The sequence below is a fragment of the Fukomys damarensis genome, unplaced genomic scaffold (genome assembly GCF_012274545.1).
Source record: "Fukomys damarensis isolate Sample0158 unplaced genomic scaffold, DMR_v1.0_HiC HiC_scaffold_16, whole genome shotgun sequence".
Taxonomy (NCBI): Eukaryota; Metazoa; Chordata; class Mammalia; order Rodentia; family Bathyergidae; genus Fukomys; species Fukomys damarensis.
Window position 1 is genome coordinate 61,917,948 of NW_022900928.1, and position 17,747 is coordinate 61,935,694.

Sequence of the window (17,747 nt, forward strand, 5' to 3'; positions counted from 1 at the left end):
TACCTCCCTATTCAGCTTCACGCCTGGCTTGCCACTAATAATTTATTGCAAATAAGTCTCATCGCTCCAATAAGACAGTCAGCTTCTCTACTTCTAAATTCCCCCACAGAGCTCAGCATAGCTGAGCACCCGGCTGGGCCTCATTAATACCTCTCTGGACCTGACTCTTCCTACCTTCTTTGCAACCACCTCCACCCCTGCACTCCAGCAGCTGGCCCAGGGGATGGAGCCTGCCCACGCCACTCACTTTACTTTGCTTTCTGGGAGCTGACCTGACAGAGGCTACTATAGGAAAGTGAGAGCTTCAGAGCTACAGATCGGATTGGCAAAAGCTACTAGGAGCCTCTGTAGGGAAGGAACGAATCATTGTTAGCAAATTCTAATGAGGCTGGTCTGCACAGTTCTCTTGTGAAAGGTAGCCATTTGTGAGGTTTAAGTCGGATGTTGAATCTGAGGGAGAAGTAGAAGTTTCTGAAAATACTTCCCGAGAAGGGTCCCTGGCAGGAGACTTTTAATTTGCTGGGCTTCAGCTGCCTCACTTATACAAGGTGGGCAGGGCATGCATTTTTTTTCCTAACTTGAAGATTTACTTTTGTAACTTTTGAAACAGAGAAAAGGACACAGTCCTGGGGAAGGTGAGGTGAAGAGCTGGCCCTGGTAAGTGGTCACGATGGCACCTGGAGCTGAGAAGCCTGCCTAGGACAGCAACTCACTGCCACACCGCACGGGGCACAGCTACTGTATGAGGCTCAGGAGGCCATTCCCATGCCATACAAAGCCATTATACATCCAAGTCACACTATCTTCCGGCTGGTCAGCTCATTGTGAAACAAGTCCCACTTGTCCTCAGTCAGCTCGTTGCCCCTGCAGCCAAAAGCATAAGGTCAAAGATGAAAACCTCTTCCTTGTCATTGTCAAAAGGGCTTCTCTCTTTCCTCAGTGAGCTCCCAGAAGTGGTTCCTCCACTGGGTCCAGTATCTGCTTGATGTTTCCACTTTCCATCTCTGTGGCTCCTCTCTATGAGCAGCAGGGTACACATGCTTGTAAAAACAGTTCCCTCCAAATGGACACCTCCCAAGGCCTTCATCAAAATACCCGCTCGCCTTTTGCTCATTGCCTCCTAGTATTTCTAAATGAGTTTCTGCTTCTTTTCTTTCTCCTCCACCAAGTACTCACTCGGAATGACAAAGGTAGATGTGAATCAGCACTCAGGGGCAAGACTTTACAACCTTACTCTCAAATTGCTTAGCACTCCTGCCTGGTGAATACACTTGAGACAGTAGGTGTGCTTGCAGTTGGAGAGGACACTTGGGACACTCACTGGAGTTGGCTTTCTGGTACACCAACTCCATGCAGATGCCACACACCATGTCTTTGCTGCATTGCATGGCAAAGGACAGCTCCGTGTCTTTCTCATGGGCCTTGATGCAAAATTTTATGTGCTGTGATCTCAGGCTGTATCCACCAGGTGCAGGACCTGCATCCCACACATGTCACAGGCATTGCAGTACAAGTGCATGCAGTTCTCCCACCGCAGCATAGGGGAAGAGTTGCTCCTTGGTCTCCACTGGGATGGGCTTCTTCTTGGACTCAGCCTGGACATGGAGCCCTGCACTGGGCCTCTGCACAGGTAGGACCAGTGGGGCCATGGCAGGGCTGCCCAGGCATGAACTCAATGGCAGTCACACAGTCCTCAGACCTTGTGCCTATGGCTGGAAAGTTCAAGTTTCCAGACTCAGCCTAGTACTGCGAAGGAGAGACTTGAGGCAGCTGCAAGGGAAAGTTCTAGCAGTTAGATCTGTAGCAGCTGCTCCTTCCTGTTTCAGTGGTTGCAGCCTTCTCCATACACACAGTGCCCTCAGTAGAAAGGCTTGCACACTACACCACAGGGACTGGTAGAGGTCATGCAAGCAGTAACAGTTATCCCCTTTCTTACAAACTCCATGAATGAAGTATCTTTTGCTTCATTCCAGGTTTTTCTGAAGCAACTTGCTTTTTCCTCTTTTAAGCATCTGTCAGCTTCATTGTCAGAATCACTATCTGAAGAGCTTGAAGGAAGAAGTGCCTTTGAGTTAGGCATTGACCCTGCCTGCAGTCCACACCTCCTGCTCCATCAGGTCTACCACACTGATTCGTAAATGGAGAGAGGAGCTGGACATGGTGACACATACCTGTAATGCCAGCACTTGGGAGCCTGAGGCAGGAGGATGACAAGTTTGAGCACAGTCTAGGCAACTTGGCAGTTTAACAGGTTAATGCATTATTTTAAGCAGGGCCAGTGTTCTAAAGGACCTTTCAGTTCTACACTTCTGTGCAATATTGGACCATCTCTCATCTATGTGCAAGACAGTGATGTGGATTTAGAGCAAAAAGACCCATGGGGGCTGAGGATTTAGCTCAGTGGTGCAAGGTACTGAGATAATCCCTGGTACCAGGAAAAAAAAATAGAAAAAAAAAACTCCCAGTTCACATCCTAGCTCTGGTGATTCTTAGCTGAGTGGTCTTGGATGAATCAATTCATCTCTCCAAACTAACTTTCTTGTCTGTAAAATGGGGGCCAAAAACAATAACAGAAACAATAATAATATCTTCATCCTTGAGATGCTGGGAGATCCTTACATGAGCATGTTTTATAAGCTGTACAGTACTATTCAAATGTTATTGATTATTGAAAACAAGGGGCAACAACAATAATAATAGCACTTCCCTGTAAACAAGTAAATACCTATGGTTGATAGCAGACACAAAGAAGATCACAGCTGATATTTGTTGTTAATTCTTCCTTGCCCAAGGGGATCTGCTGCCCTGTCATTGCCTCCTGGTAAGAACCTGAAAGAGCTGGATAGTAAATGCTGGTCTCAGGCTTCAGCTGGAGATATTTTCCACCTACCAGAACCTCTCCCACATTGCTTCTATAATTTGATAGCTGACTTCTAGAAACCTCTTCCTCGGGTAACAAAGCCAACAATACAAGAAAGTCCTTGTATTTTAGTGTACTTCTCCTAAAGAGAGCAGACCCTCCAGGAATGAATAATCACTTGCACAGCTCCTCTAAAAAAAATGCTGATAAACTCACAAAGTTTTGTTATTGCTAAACGCTAATTGCATTTCCTTGGGTAAGCTCCATAAAAAATTCATTGCAGTTTTTAGAAACAAGGTGCCAATTGCATTTTAATTGCTAAAGAGGAAAGAGAGAAGAGGCTTCACTAAGAAAATGCTAACCAGGCATAAACTCAGAAAGAGAAACTAGAGATAAGAGGGAGAAGTGGACCCTTCGGGAAAGCCAGTCCTTCCCTAAGAGAGCACTGGTTCTCACACTATAAACCTCAGAATCCCAGGATAGTTAGGGTTTTTCACTGCAGATTATGACATGTAGATTTAAAAATTTTAAATAACTAAACAGGCACTTGCCAAAATGCTGGAGTAAATAAGAAGGACTCAGCACCAAAATGTCAAGAAACTTGGGTAGGAGAAAAATATATTTCTATCCTCTAGCATGCATGCGAAAGAGAAAAAAAAAGTTGGGCCAAGACCATATATTACTCCAATTTAATAACAGAACTCTGGACCAGTTCACAGAACAGCAAATCAACACTATATTCCAATTCCAACTTGCTTATTTTATAGTACTCTACACAGGGCTCTTCAAGAACAGGAAATAGTTGGGTGAGGAGGATCCTGAATTCCATGGGCTTAACATGGGTTGTCTAGCCTGGACCTCATATGCCCAGGGCCCTAAGCTAGGGTATCCTCTAGGTAAGAACTTAACCCACCAGAGGACACAGGGAGAAGACAGGACTGGAGGTTCATTGAGTATCCTCCCAAAAGGTCCACAAGGGGCTGGGGAGGGGAGAGGGCAGAAAGGCAGTCTCCCAGAAAGGCTGCTCCCTGAAGCCTCTTCTGTCTCTCCCCTGGCTCCCCAACCATTTCCAACCCAGTCCCAGCCTCTCTCTTGTTGTGGAATATCTCTGATGAGAGAGAGGAACTTGGGGTCTGTGAGGAGAGGCCCAGTGGCTGCTGGCCTGTGGGCAGTGATGGTCATGCCAGCAATGGTAGGCTATCCACACCTTCTTCATCTGTAGGGCTGCTGCTTTTTCTCCAGCTAGTGAACCTGCCAGAGAGCCCAGGAGATATGAAACTGCACTGATGTGCAGTGAGATTTGAGGAAACCACAGGACTTAAGAAGAGGGAATCCTTAATCAAAAAAGAAAGAGGATCAATTCATAATATAGCTGTATCACATCCTGGCCAAGAGACTTGTTTTAGTTAATCACTTAACCATTAAGAACCTTAATTTCCACTTCTAACACATGAAACTAAAAATATCTGCTGCTGTAGGTTTTTATAAGACACGAATGAGAAAATGGACACGTACATCCCCCGTGATCTCTAAAGTGTGTTATCTACAACCTGCTCCTATACCCAACCTTGAAGAAAGATGCTTTTCATTTTCACAGCCTACCTTTATAAAGTACTTTATAAAGTATAATGCAAATACTGTGCTTTGATACACATTATCACCCTGGGCCCTCCCACTGGACAGATAAAGCCTAGTGCCACAAGAATTTAATTAGATGTGGAACTCAGATCGTCACAGTAGCACATGAAGTAGCCGGGATGGTTATAAGCAGGAAACTGAGGTTCACCAAGGGTAGAAATTTGCCAAAGTTCACCCAGAAAATGACAGATCTAAGTTACAAGCACAGGTCATTCTTAGTCAGTGCTTAAACTGATAAAAATTCAGTGTCATACTTCCTTCCGCCTCCTCCTGTTCTAGAGAACTTTCCCTAGTCCCCTCTCCAGCCCTCAGCAGGATCCAGCTAAAGGGATGAGGTTCCCAGCATCCAAGGGATGTCCCTTTAGAATTTCCCTGACCCCCACCCCTGCCCCACACTCACCCTTACAGTGTAGTAGATCCAGTCCAGGAATTCAGCTACTTTGGCGTAGACACCTGGGTGATTGGGCTCTGCACAGCCACGACCCCAGCTGACCACCCCCACCAGGTGCCACGTGCCCTGATCTGGGCACACCAGGGGGCCCCCACTGTCCCCCTGAGGGATCCAGGCATGGAGACAGAAAAACAGCCAGTCAGACCTTCCTAGTGAAGCAGCAGCTGACCACCATGGGTACAGGATTTTGTTGGGGGCCTCTGCTGCTTCCTACTGGGATAACTGCTGCCTCACCCCCATAAGCCTTTAGCAGGAGCTCTCCTCCTACAAGGGCTGTATCATGCCACCACAAGCAGGGAACAGGGAGCCAAGGTGCAGCAGCCCCCATCCCCTCCTCACCACAGACCACACCTGGCATGCATCAGTCCTCCCGTCCAGGTAGCCCGCACACAGCATGCGGCGGGTGAGGGCCCCACTGTATATGCATGAGCTGTTGCAGAGCTGAGTGTTGAGCAGTGGGACCACCGTGTCCTGCAGCATGTCTGAGCTGTGGCCTGTGGGAGACACCAAAAAAGGACACAGGACACCAAGCAAAGACAGGAAGGCAGATCAGCAAGATGGGAGGAGTTAGAGGTTCCAGACACTTAGAGACAAAAAGTCAGGAGCCCAGGATAGGAGGTGTGGGCCTCAGCAAGGGGCAGATGGAGCTAGGGCCAGTGAGAAGAGGGGTAGGACTCAGCAAATGCTCTGGGCAAGGCCCTCCTGGGACAAGGTGAGGGGATGGATGCAAGAAAGCCTGGCATAGGGAAAAGCTTCAGAGGCTGTTCTCCCCAGAAAGACACAGGAAAAGGACACAGGACCCCCAGGGCTGGCACTGCCACCTGGCCAGGTGAAGCAGAGGTACCTCCCCTGCAGAAGACTGCTTCCCCCACCCCTCTGGCTCTGAGGGCCCTGGGAGCTGACTCACCGTAGCTGGGGTCTGTGTGACCCCAGCCAGACACCCAGCACTGGGAGCCCCATGGAAAATGCTGCTCCTCTGCTGGCAAGCACACAGCACTGACGGTGTCTGCAGAGAGGCCTGTGTTCTAGTCCCCATTCAGGCTCAACTTCCCTACTGCAGAGCCTAGGTGAAGAGCCTCCTTGTGCCCCTTCTCAACAGTTCAGGTGTCTGGCCTCCACCAGCAAGACTCTCTAGGCTACTGCATAGGTCAGGCACCATCCCACATTGGAGAGGACTGGTCAGAGGACAATGTGCACACCGCAGGGTGCATGACACCCTCTAGAGGCGGGCAATACACTTGCTGCCCAGCCCACACCTGGGAACTAATGGAACTTGGGAAGAAATGGAACTTCCCTTTGGCCCTACAAACCCAATTGCTAATGGGAGCCCATTATGGCTTTTCTCCAGAGTGACTGATCCTTCTTGGGACAGTATTTCCAAAAATATGTGGCACATCCTTTTGGTGAGGGCCAAACATAACTTTAAGTAGTCCATTGTCACGCCATTACATGAACAGCGATCCACTTGAGAATACAGCTACTTCCTTTTCAATTCTCTTTCAGGTCCTCTAACTGCATCAGGCAGAAAAGCAACATTTGGTGCTGGTCTGCATCTCTCTTAATGCTGTTGATCTCCCACATGAACAGAAGAGAGCAGGTCCAGGCTCAGTGACTTCTGCTGAGGACACCAGCCACCCAGAATTTAAATGCTGCCTTGTTTTCACACTATATGTTTTTGTGGCTACTACTTACTATAGCACTGTAAGTTCTTCAGTTGGATAGTTTCCTCTTTTATATATACTTATTTAAACTGATTTAGAAATAGTAACTATTGAACTGTGGTTCACATATGTGATTAAGATTGGTGAAATGCATACAGTAAAGACTGCTGTTTGGGAAAGAAACCTCAGGCTACAAGTCATGACAGGGCAGAGGAGTGCTGAGTGTATGCATGTAGAAATATGCACGTGAGGGGGGCACATGCGTGTGGTGTGAGCATGTCTGTGTAGGAGTGTTTGTGGGGGCACGTGGGAGGTGAACGCATGAGTGTCTGTGTGCAAATGACTGTGGTGTGTGTGCATGTGTGCATGTGTGCATGCCTGTAGGAGCGTGCCCAGGTGCAGATGCACAATCGGAGCATGTGTGCTGGGGAGGCAGCAGCTTGGACTTCCCCTTCCAGGGCAGGGGCTGTGGCAGGAGCCCTGGCCCTCTACCAGGACATCAGGTTCAGAAACCATTCAGCACTTGACCCAGAAGGGAGTCATTTCCTTCCCTAAACGTCAATGTCCTTGTTGGTATACCTGCTTCATCTACCTATCAGAGTTGTTACGAGGATTGAGAAAGAGAATGCTTGGAAAAAATAAATCTCTTTAACCATAGCTGGTCATGAAGTGACTGGGACCTGGGACCAGCCTGGGGATAGGGTGATAAAGCCTGTGTCTGGGTGAGACAGCAGAGAATCTCTTCTTCCTGTCCATAACCCCACTGTGTAAAGGACCTAAATCTTTGTCCCCAAAAGAACCTATACAAGAGTCCATGCAACTTATAGTTCAGAAGAATGCAGTCACTCTGCCCCTGCCCAAATGAACAGAATGTTTAAAGGTTTATAACACTAGGAGGAAATCTCAGAAATCAGCTAGCCTCTCCTCCTGCCCAGTTTCTGATCCTCTGTCACCATAGCCCCCAGCCCGCTCATCCCAGAGCCAGGGCCTCACCTGAGAAGTTGAGTGGCGTCTGGAGCCGCAGGAGGGCTATGTCATAATCATGACTCTGGGCATTGTAGAAGGGGTGGGAGATGATTTTCTCCAACATGGCTCCCTGGTGAGGCCTGACGGTACTGTGGCTGACCAGCCCTGCGTGAACCCGCCAGCTGGAAAGGCGAGACAGCCTATAACTGCACACAGGAACCATGCTGAGCCCAGGGAAGGAAGTGGCAGGAGAAGCTGACATAAGTGAGGTGGTGGGTAGAGGAAGCGGACAGAGAGCTCATTATTGGGGACTCTATCAGCAGTCTGTAAGCTTCTGAGACCAAAGGACTGTATCTCTTAGTATCACTCCAGCAACTGGCAAGATACAGTACATACAGTGAGTACTCAATAGATGCTCGTGGATTGATGAATAGAGAAACAAGACACTATGGGTTACCTACTACTATCACTCCCTTTTCCAATATAATCTCCCTCCAAGCTTTACGGCAAACAGTTTCATGTGATATGAAATGCTGAGTCAGAAAAATTTCCCTCAGTCCTGCCTCTCCATTTACTGTGTGTAATCCTGAGGGAGGCACTTCCCTCCCCCGGCCTCAGTTTCCACACTGTCAGATGGGTATTATCAAGGAGCTCATTCACTGATTCATTCCTCCAACTAACATTTGTTAAACATCTAACATATTCCTGGAACTGTTCAGGGCCCTGGGGACACAGCAGTGGAAAAATCTACAAAGGGATTCAGTGGCAAGCAAGATCGAGAGTCACTGCTCCTGTGGAACTTCCTATCCGAAGGGGAAGAAAGGCATACAGCTAGTAATTACATGAAAATGGCTTAATTACAGTGATAATAAACATTAAGAAAGCACAAGGGCTGTGTACGTGAAAGCACTTTTAAAACATAAAAGCTGAATGACTATAAAGAAGCAATCTTTGTATTACTGCTGCTGTTCCTACAGAGCTGAACTTAGCACTGAGCAGGAAGAACATCACCCTTGCGTACTTGGAACAGACACCTGAAGGCAGACAGTTGGACATTTTGTAAGGACATACTGACAGCCAAACAGAAAAGGCAACTGAGACCTTCAGCTCCCCAGCAGCCCTTGAGACTTGCCTGTGCATGCAGTGTGCAGCAGTCACTACCCAGTGGGGAGCCAGCACCGAGCCCCCACACATGTGCCGGGAGCCGAGGGTCACACTGGCCTGCCACGGCCAGCGTCCAGGAGCCACAGCCTGCCCACCAACTATCCGAGAAGCCAGAGGCCTTGCCCCACACTCTGCCAACAGAGAAGAGCAAGAGAGAGTGCCAAATGCTAAGGAGCCAGGGCGGACAGTCCTTAGTTATTATTCCTGATCCTAAGTAGGGAGATAGGAAGATGGGTGTATTGATTATTACACACTATGCTATGGGCTTTGGGGCTCTCCAGAAGAAAGGGCAGTGAGTATCAGAAGCAAAGGCAGAGTGGTAGTCTTTAAGTAAAGAGTTCATCAGCCCAGCACAGAGGCTGGTGGGGACAAGACATGGCCAAATGGCCTCTTTCTGAGCAGACTGTCTCTGCAAGAAGGACCACAGCAGGCAGATGGGCGGGCAGGCAAGAACTCCCAACTGAGACCCAGTGGAGCCTCTGCAGGGCTCTTCTTCACTTGGGGCTGCGGGGAGACTCCTCCCACCACCACCTTCCTGGGGCAAGACTTGACTCACCAGAGCATTTGAGGGAAACAATTTTTCCAGAAGTGCAGTTGTCCCTGCAAAACAGAGATGCCAGCAAGAAGCCAGGTAAGGTCACCCTGAGGTGACACACACCCAAGCGTACAGAGGATGGGGTATTGGTGGGTTTGGGGGACAGTTCTTAAGGCTTTCGTGTAGCCACAGCCTTAAGAATACCACCACTTTCACCCAAATGCCTGTACCCCTTCTCATAGCCGGTCCCAGAACAGCAGTGGACATCCTGGACAAAATTCCAGAGGCAAAAGAGAGCCCTTGTGATCCTGAGAGATTAACTAGGGCATGGCCCAAATTTTTAGATGCAGTAGTTATAGCTAAGAAAAGCCAGCTGTTTCCACTAGGTGGCCTCGAGTAAGTAAATTTGTATTCTGTGGGGGCTGAATGGATACTGAATGAGTGAATGTACACAGCTCTTTGCCCCACCCTCCTTCCCAAATCCATTGTTCTGTCCCAAGTCTGGCTCCTGGGCTTTGCAAATTTTTATTTTTGCCCCGTTTCCCCCTCTCTCTCTTTGTATAAGTTGCAATTTCCTTTAGACCAAACTAGTCATCTCTTTCTTCACTCAACACTTTCCTCCAGCAGCTCAATGTCTGGATCCTCTTGGTTTCCACTCCTGCTATTCTGGAGAAGTCCATCCCAGCCCTACCTGCACTGCCCACTCAGGAACCTAAGACAGGGATATAGTCGGCCTCCCTGACTCCCATAGGTGTCTGAGAATGAGCCCTCAACTTGGTGCTGTAGGAAGGCCTGAGAGCTCAGAGCGGAAAGTAGGCCCAGGATGAGAAGGCCACAGGGCCATGATGGTGCCCCAGCCCAGGAGTCCTCTGGACAAACTGAAGAAACCAGGCAGGGAAAAAGGCCTCTTAGCTTGGTTTCCAGTCACTCCAGCCTGCTCTGACAGTGTGGGAAGGGGTCTGCTCCTTCCCAGGCCCTCTTCTCTTGGACATTCTCGAGGCTCCAGCTTGCTTTTAGCCAGAACAATTCAACTATTTCTCTCCTGAGACATCACAAGTTCAAGCCCAGACTGAGCAATGTAGTGACTTAGCAAGACCCTGTCTCCAAATAAAAAATAAAAAAAGGGCTGGGGGTGTAGCTCATTGTGAAGGCACTGGGTTTAATCCCCAGTATCACCAAAAACAAAAAACAAAACAAAAAACTGACAGATTGCAAGATCACTTAGCTTGGAAACAGGTTTCAAGTCTGGTTTCAAGAATGGTTTGGCTGCCGCTGGTTATGTAGATTGTTTAACCTAACTTAGCTTCAGTTTACCCATCTGTAAGAGGGGGTAACAGTGCCATTCCAAATCATGTGACAGTAACAACCAACACTGTCTTTCTTTGGAGAAGCACATAATACATGGCTGTCAGGTCTCATGTTAACCCAGTCTGTCACTTCTGACCGGAAACTGTTCTGCCCTGTTCTACTCCTTTACTCCCCAAACCCTCACCACAAGGTTCCCTTGAAAGAAGACTTCCCTGGACTGCTCCCAGGAAGTAAGGGGCCCACTCACCTAACCTCAGAAGCCCTACCTGTGCTGCCACAGCTCCCCCGGGAGGCCTGGTGAGAGCTGAGAAAACACCTGGGAGCTACTGAGTTTGAGGTCAGACAGGTTCACTCCCTTGTGATGAACAAGTCTGGGTAGAGGAAGGGGACAGAACAAAAGATCTGTTTTAATTGCAGCATGAGCAGTGCTGGTGAATCACAGCTGCAATGAGCACAAGTGACTGAACAAGGCTGTGACAATGACTCCTGAGATTCATGTTTGTTACCAAGCACCCATGTTCAAAGGAGAGGGCCAAGCTGAGACAACATCATGTCAGAGGCTGGAAGGTGCCAGAATTGGATGGACGATTCCACAGTGACAGGCAGATAGAGACTCCAACTGCAGTTCCCCTGCCCACCAGCCAGCCTCCACTTCCCCGGGCCCCACACCTGACTCATTACCTGAGATGCCCAAGGCTCCGGCAGATCTGCACCCCCAGGACAGGGTTCCAGCCCTCATAGCAGACCAGGAGCCAGTCTGGCCAGGCCCTCACCTGCACTTCCAGCAAGAAGTCCTCACTGCTTATTCTGAAAGATACTGAACCACAGTGTGAAAACCACATCCCACCTGCTGCAGGGACAGGAGGAGCTAGACCTGGGGCTCTGTAGGACCCAAAGAGGCTTCAGTGGTAGTATCTGGGTCACTCCAGTCAGGTTCCCTATGCCCTGAGGGTCTGAGCAGTTTTAAACACAATAATAAGCCCCATCTGTGGAGACTTTCAGTTTTGCATTTCACACATGCTTTGAGAAGTGCTCTGTCATCACACTGCCCTGTGCAGCGACTCTTATCATCCTCCCCATTCTGCAGAGGGGACACTGAGGCACAGTAATGCAACTTGCCCCAAATCACAGCATCAGGTGATGGGTTGAGGTCTTCTGATTTCAAATCTGTCACAATAATAATTACCGTTTATTGTCTACTTTTTCCAGGAATTGTGTCCCCCACCCCCAAAAAAGTTTTCTGCTGAAACCACAAACTCCAGTGTGACTGTATTTGGAGATAGAGTGTTGAAGAAGATAAATAAGATCTAATGAGGCAGCAGGCGGTAGAGTCCTTCCTCTCTTCCTCCCTCCCTCCCTCCCTCCTGTTGTGTGTGTACCAGCAAAGAATGGTCCTGGAGGATTCAGCAAGAAGACAGCCATCTCTAAACCAGGAAAAGAGCCCTCCCTGGAAACTGGATTTGTAGCACCTCATATTCAGACTTTTAGCCTGCACAACTGTGAAAAACATCTACGGGTTTTTTGTTATGACAGCCTGAGCAGATTGACATACAAAACCTGAACCAAGCCCTTTTTAGATATTAGCTTCTTTTATCCTTATAACTTTATTCAGTAAATATTTTTATTTCCATTTTTTGTGATGTTCACTTTTTTAATGCATTACCTTTATTGGTGCATTTTAGGTACACAATACAATGACATCCATCTCTGGAAATTTGTACCTTTATGTGATATATCTTGGTTCTTATTTTTTTCCCATTCCCCTGCCCTCCCTTTAACCCCTCCACCTCTCACTATTTACAAAGATTTTGTTTCTGTTTTTTCCTTTTCTCATATTTATTCCTTTCCCTTCTTTTCTTTCCCCTCCCCTTCTTACTTCCCCTTCTCCTTTGGACCTTTTCTTCCTATTTCACTTTGTCTATTATACATTTTGATTCTCATTTGGATTTATTTCCATTTTTATAGAGACAGACATGGGAACTAGAGGAAATAATGTGCCTGAGGTCATGCAGCTAGAACAAGGAAGATTCCAAATTCTAACTTGTGTGACTTATTCTGACCCCCAGCCTTTGGGCAGCATCTTACCTCTGATCCCCAAGTCTTACCTACAAGGGAGAGGACAATGGGAAGAAAGGAGGAGATGACATGGGATGCTGTCCCCAGATGCCCAGTTGACACTACTGTCACACACTGCCCCCACCATGCACACACCCTAATCTGAGATCAGTGCTGCAGGGCTAGACTTTGTCACCACCTCCATGCCAGGGGAGGGAGAGTCAGAAGGGTGGCTGCGAACAGATGGCCCTTCATGTTGGTCCTCGAGTCATAGCCTGAAGGGGTTATTTTAGAGCTGTCCTGAGGCTCTGCTGGACTGCGGGGAGAAGAGGAGTCTTGTGACCTTGGGTGTGACCCACCTGTTTTGGGAAGTGAGGGAAACAGAGCATCCTCACTGCTGGCCTCCGAGCAGCTCAAAGTCATCTCATCCTGTGAAATCCCAGAAGTAGGCTGAGAGGCTGCTGGCCACAGATACAGGACTTCACAGAAAGACAAAGAGAGAGTCACAGAGAAGAGGCTGGAGCAAGGGGAGGGGCAAGGAGTAGAATAAGACATCTCTGTGGCAGGGCTGTGCCTGGGAGCCTTCATCAACCACCGCACCTCACGGCAGCCCCCACCAACCCACTGAAGAGCCGCCATGGTTTTACCCCTCTCTCCCCTTGTTGTCTACACAGAGTAGATGAAGGTACATGATCCATCCATCTATGACCCCTGCTCAGCACCTGCTTCTCTCCCCCAGATCCTGTCTTTCTATCCCTCCCCAGACCACAGAAGGGCCCACCGCACTCACCTAGGAGCCACAAGCCAACTCCCGCACTGGACAGCATCCCCAGAGCACCCAGCACTGCACAGCCACGCCACAGGAAGCACCAGCACCCTGCCTGAGAGGCTGTGGAGGAGGCAGACAGTGCCTGGGCCCTCTGCTCCTCCCAACCAGCCTCACCTCACCCTGAGTTAGCAGGAGCCCAGACAGGAGTCCTGTCCTTCCCCCTTGGCAGGAATGAGTGAGACGGGACCTGATCCCTGAAGCCCACAGAGCCCATTCAGTCCCCAAAGTAAGGAGGCAGCAAAAGCAAGTAGGGGCAGAGTGAGGCAACTGCCCACCATTAATCATGTAGGATTAACCCACTGGGAAGTTAGGGATACAGGAAGATTACCCTTCCCTACCCCCACCTGTCACTCCCCTACAGCCTGGTCTGGCCTACCACGTTGCAGCTGGTCTCCTGTCTGTGCTCTGAAGATCTCAGGTCCTGAGGCCTCCTCTGCATACTGAGCCTCCGTAGAAACTTGGTCATCTGGCTTCAGGTTCTGGGGACAGTTGTCAGGTACCCAGGATTCCCACATCAAGGATTGCCAAGAGAAGTCCCACACACCCCAAATCCCACTCTAACCTCAGCCATGAGCTGCTGCCACCTACAAGCCTTTTACTCATCTTGGGTCCTCCCTATGTGTTCCCACAGATGCCCCTCCAGGCCTCTCTGTTCTCCTCTGGCCCCTAGCCCTATCCCCCTTACTCTCACATGGCTCTAAGTATAAGAATGAAGACTTGAGTCCAGAGTGGGCCACTCAAAGCCTACCCTCTCCATGAACCACTCGCAACTTTTTTTTCACCAACTACTCCCTCATTTTTCCTCAGTGACATTGACTAAGGTACCTCAGTGTTGAAACCCAGACTTCAAGATTCCACCTTCCTTCATTCCTTTCTGTCTCAAAGGAAGAATTGCCCCTCCCCCTGCACCCACCCATTTATTCATTCAGCAAGTATTATTAACCCCACTGCACAGACCACTATGGGGGACATGGTAAGAATTTCAGGTAAAATCACCATGGACCACCTCAAAGAATATGCAGTCTTGTCTCAAAACTAAGAGTTATACTAACAAAGTGGAATATGCTAAGTTCCAGAAAACAAGTTCAACAAAACGATCATAGGCATTCAAAAGAATAAGAGCTTGCTTCTCATTGATGAGATCAAGGATGGCTTCCTAGGAAAGGCAGCCTCTATGACAGACCTTCATGGATGAATATGTCTTGCAAAATAAGTCATATCTATGGATGAAGTAACTGAACCTAAGATCTTGGTTAAACACTGGACAGTTCAAAGCTAGATCTACAACCTACTATGTAAAATTGGACAACTCAGACAAATCTCCAAACTTTTTCTCATTTGCAAAATAAAAATAATAACTCCTGCTTCCTAATGAGTAATCTCCTCAGTACCTTGTCTCTCTCTGCTATTTTCCAGGAGCCAGAGTCCTTTTCCTAAAATGCAAATATGTCCATGGGCACCCCATCTTTAACATACCCAGTGAAATTTTGCAGCCCTAGGACCAATGAAGTATCCGTGGCAGAGCTGACCAGGTTTCTGTGATCTCACCCCTCCACATCCTCCTTTCTTGCTGCCGATGTCAACTCCTCCCACCACCCAGCTTAGCAGCACGCTGATACATACGTGCCACTCCTCAGCACCTTTAGGCACTCTCACCCCACAGAAACTGCATCAGCTGTTCCTGTCCCTGCGCTGGTGACTGCTACTGACCCTTCACATCTCAGATGGAGGTCACTTCTCCAGGGAGCTTGCCGCACCTGCTCACCTGCTCACTAGACTATATATCCCAGGCTCTAGCACAGAACTAGCACAAAAGAGAAATTCAAGTAAAGTACATCAAAGAGAAGAAGGGAATAGGGAAAGAGGGAGGGAGGCAAAACAAGACAACATGACTGAAATGGCTTTATAAATTACAAAGCACAATGCAAATGTTAACTTTACTAATGTTAATAAGAAATACTTATAAACAGTAGATCCTTCTTCAAGGAACTTGTAATCCGGGAGAGTAGATAACCCATAGATCACCTTTCTCTGTCAATTCATACGGTTGTCCGGTGATCATAAAGTCACTTAGAGTTATTTGCATGTCCTTTTCTCCCACAAATCCTCCCTAGTCCTGCCATTGTGCTCAGTAAAGCAGCTTTCCTAACTCTCTGGCTGCCATAAGAAAGACCTTTGTCAGACTTGCCCAGGACATCCGCTTCCAAATCACCTTAAAATAATTTCACTGAACCCAGGAGCACCTATACCATTTCAGCTCCGATGAGAGCTGCACCTTCCCACCACCTTCCCAGGGGACGAGCTAGCAGCCCCGCCCACCATCCCCTGCACCAATCAGAGTCTGCACCTGGAGGACTGGCCCTCCCACCAGAAGTAAGCCTTGCTCCTCCAGGGAAAACCCTATCATCCTACCATGGTCATTCCTTCTGTGCACTCAGAGGGCACAGGCAATAAAGCTGAAGGGTAGAAGGCTTGGGAAAGCTGGCCGAAAAAGTAGAAAGTGACAAAAGGATGTATGTGAGGTTGGGCTTTCCTCTGTAGGAATATGTTTTCTTTTGAGCCGGTGTCCCTCAAAGCAGAGAGGCAGAGCCCAGTTTAGAAAGCATTCCAGGGCTACCCAGCCTTTCTTCCTATCTCAGTATCCAGGGAGCTAGGCTTTAAGCCCAGCCTCTGAACAAACTGGCTTTCCCTGCCCAAACTTATGTGGCAGTCTGAAAGTATGACCTGAAGTGGTTATAAATATAGGTCCTCCTGATCCTCTTTTGCAGCAGGGATTCTAATATAATAAGATTTGCTAAGAATCACCTATATGCAAAGCACTGTGTCAGGCCTATAGGAAACGAGAGAGGAAAAGAAAGGGCAGTCTCTGGGAAGAAAACAGGAAGCTAGCTACACAGGGCCCACTGCTAAGATCTAGTCCTCCAACAGAGTTGCCTGAGGAGTCTCCTTCCACTAGCCTAAAACCCAAGGAAGAGACAAGAAGAGAGAGAGACTGGAGCAGGGACAGCACAGAGGCATAGTCTTACCATGTGGGTCACTGTCACTGATGTAAGTCTTCAGGGTCTGCTAGGCAGGGAACTGCTCTTGTCCTCCTGTCAGGATTGATTAAATGTCCCAGCTACCTTGGCTGGCCAATGAAGTCTCCCTGGTTGGCACATGGCCCCTTCCCTTCATCCCCCCTACACACATACTCACACAGACACGAGTCAGAAAGACAATAAACTCTGCTCAGGACCCATGAATACACCCCTTGTTGCAGAGAAAGGGGCCAAGGCTGGGCTGGGCTGGGCTGGGGAGCCCTACCTTCTCCCACTGCTAACTGGAAGCTCAAAAACAGAAAAAGGCTATAGGGAGGAGGGGAGGCCAACAACTGCTTAGCAACCCAGTCCCTTGTGCCAAAAAGTGTGCCCTATGAATTCCAGCACAGTTCCCCCTTCCTGCTGACAGGGCTGTATTGGAGAGACTGATATCAGCATTTGTCAAAATGTCTCTGAGCCCTCTGGATTACATCTTGCATGTGTGGGTTGGCTTTTCCAGCAGTCTGGGACTGTTACAATGTTGCAACTGTTGGGTGATAAGGAGGGATTGTTGTCACCTCCCTCTCCAATGCTATGCCCATCCCTTCAGTGTTAGAAAATGATGCCTCTCCACCAGGCCTTCCCTGGGAGCCAGTTGCTACTGGAGCCCTGTGGTACTTCAAGGTATTAAGTGACGCAGCTGAGCCCAGGCTGAGCTGAACACACCTAGGAGCCACATCCCTTTAAACAAGGAGGCAGGACAGACCCAGCTAAGAGAAAAGCTGGTGTGACTTCCTTTCCTTCAGTGTGCTTTTCATGGATCCCTCAGATAGGACAGTTAAAAATACAGGTTTTAAGTCAGACACAGTGGCACATGCCTGTAATCTTAGCATTTGTCAGGCTGAGCCAGAAGGATCTTGAGTTCAAGGCCAGCCTCAGCTATGTGGCAAGACCTTTTATTAAATCCAAAAGAAAAAAACAAAAAGAATATAGGCTTTCAAGTCAGGCTTTCATGTAACTCCAGGTTTCCCTTTTCCCTCAATCAGCCTTCCCTGTAAAAGTAGGACATAGTACCTACCTCACAGGGTTGATGTTAGAATTAAATGTGATACTGAACATAAAGCTCTTATCTTGCTGTCTAACATTGCCTATCACGCATATAGGCAATATCTTTACACAGAGGGTCCTCACAATGTTACAATGAAAGGACAGAGATTAGCTATGAATCACAGATGCAGGAGAAGAGAAGTGGTGACTAGCACT

General features: G+C 48.4%; 1 protein-coding gene and 1 pseudogene across 7 annotated transcripts; both read right to left on the reverse strand.

Moving 5' to 3' along the window:
* Positions 1 to 1,208: 1,208 nt before the first annotated feature.
* LOC104865776 lies at positions 1,209 to 2,907 on the reverse strand (annotated as a pseudogene).
* Positions 2,908 to 3,558: 651 nt separating this feature from the next.
* Tmprss5 (transmembrane serine protease 5) lies at positions 3,559 to 16,835 on the reverse strand. Of its 7 annotated transcripts, XM_033764343.1 has the most exons (15): positions 16,663 to 16,749; positions 16,494 to 16,559; positions 15,178 to 15,271; positions 13,844 to 13,946; positions 13,429 to 13,527; positions 12,998 to 13,117; positions 11,265 to 11,400; positions 10,850 to 10,954; positions 9,297 to 9,340; positions 8,709 to 8,871; positions 7,604 to 7,800; positions 5,857 to 5,955; positions 5,301 to 5,443; positions 4,899 to 5,051; positions 3,559 to 4,194 (listed from the first exon to the last, which is right to left on the reverse strand). In XM_033764343.1, exons 5-15 carry the CDS (start codon positions 13,463 to 13,465, stop codon positions 4,039 to 4,041), a joined length of 1,353 nt encoding a protein of 450 aa, XP_033620234.1. In that variant the 5' UTR covers positions 13,466 to 13,527; positions 13,844 to 13,946; positions 15,178 to 15,271; positions 16,494 to 16,559; positions 16,663 to 16,749; the 3' UTR covers positions 3,559 to 4,038. The 7 variants fall into 7 exon arrangements, with proteins under 7 accessions (XP_033620234.1, XP_033620231.1, XP_033620230.1 ...); XM_033764340.1 differs by lacking the exons at positions 15,178 to 15,271; positions 16,663 to 16,749 and adding an exon at positions 16,771 to 16,835; XM_033764339.1 differs by lacking the exon at positions 15,178 to 15,271 and having other exon boundaries at positions 16,663 to 16,747.
* Between the last annotated feature and the right edge of the window lie 912 nt (positions 16,836 to 17,747).

What these genes read in the sequence shown, in the direction of transcription:
- Tmprss5 (XM_033764340.1), bottom strand. An exon ending in AGTTGGCTTGTGGCTCCTAG is followed by an intron (nt 13,118 to 13,428) that starts GTGAGTGCGGTG and finishes CTTTCTGTGAAG; the next exon opens with TCCTGTATCTGTGGCCAGCA. An exon ending in CGGAGCCTTGGGCATCTCAG is followed by an intron (nt 10,955 to 11,264) that starts GTAATGAGTCAG and finishes TCCTCTACCCAG; the next exon opens with ACTTGTTCATCACAAGGGAG.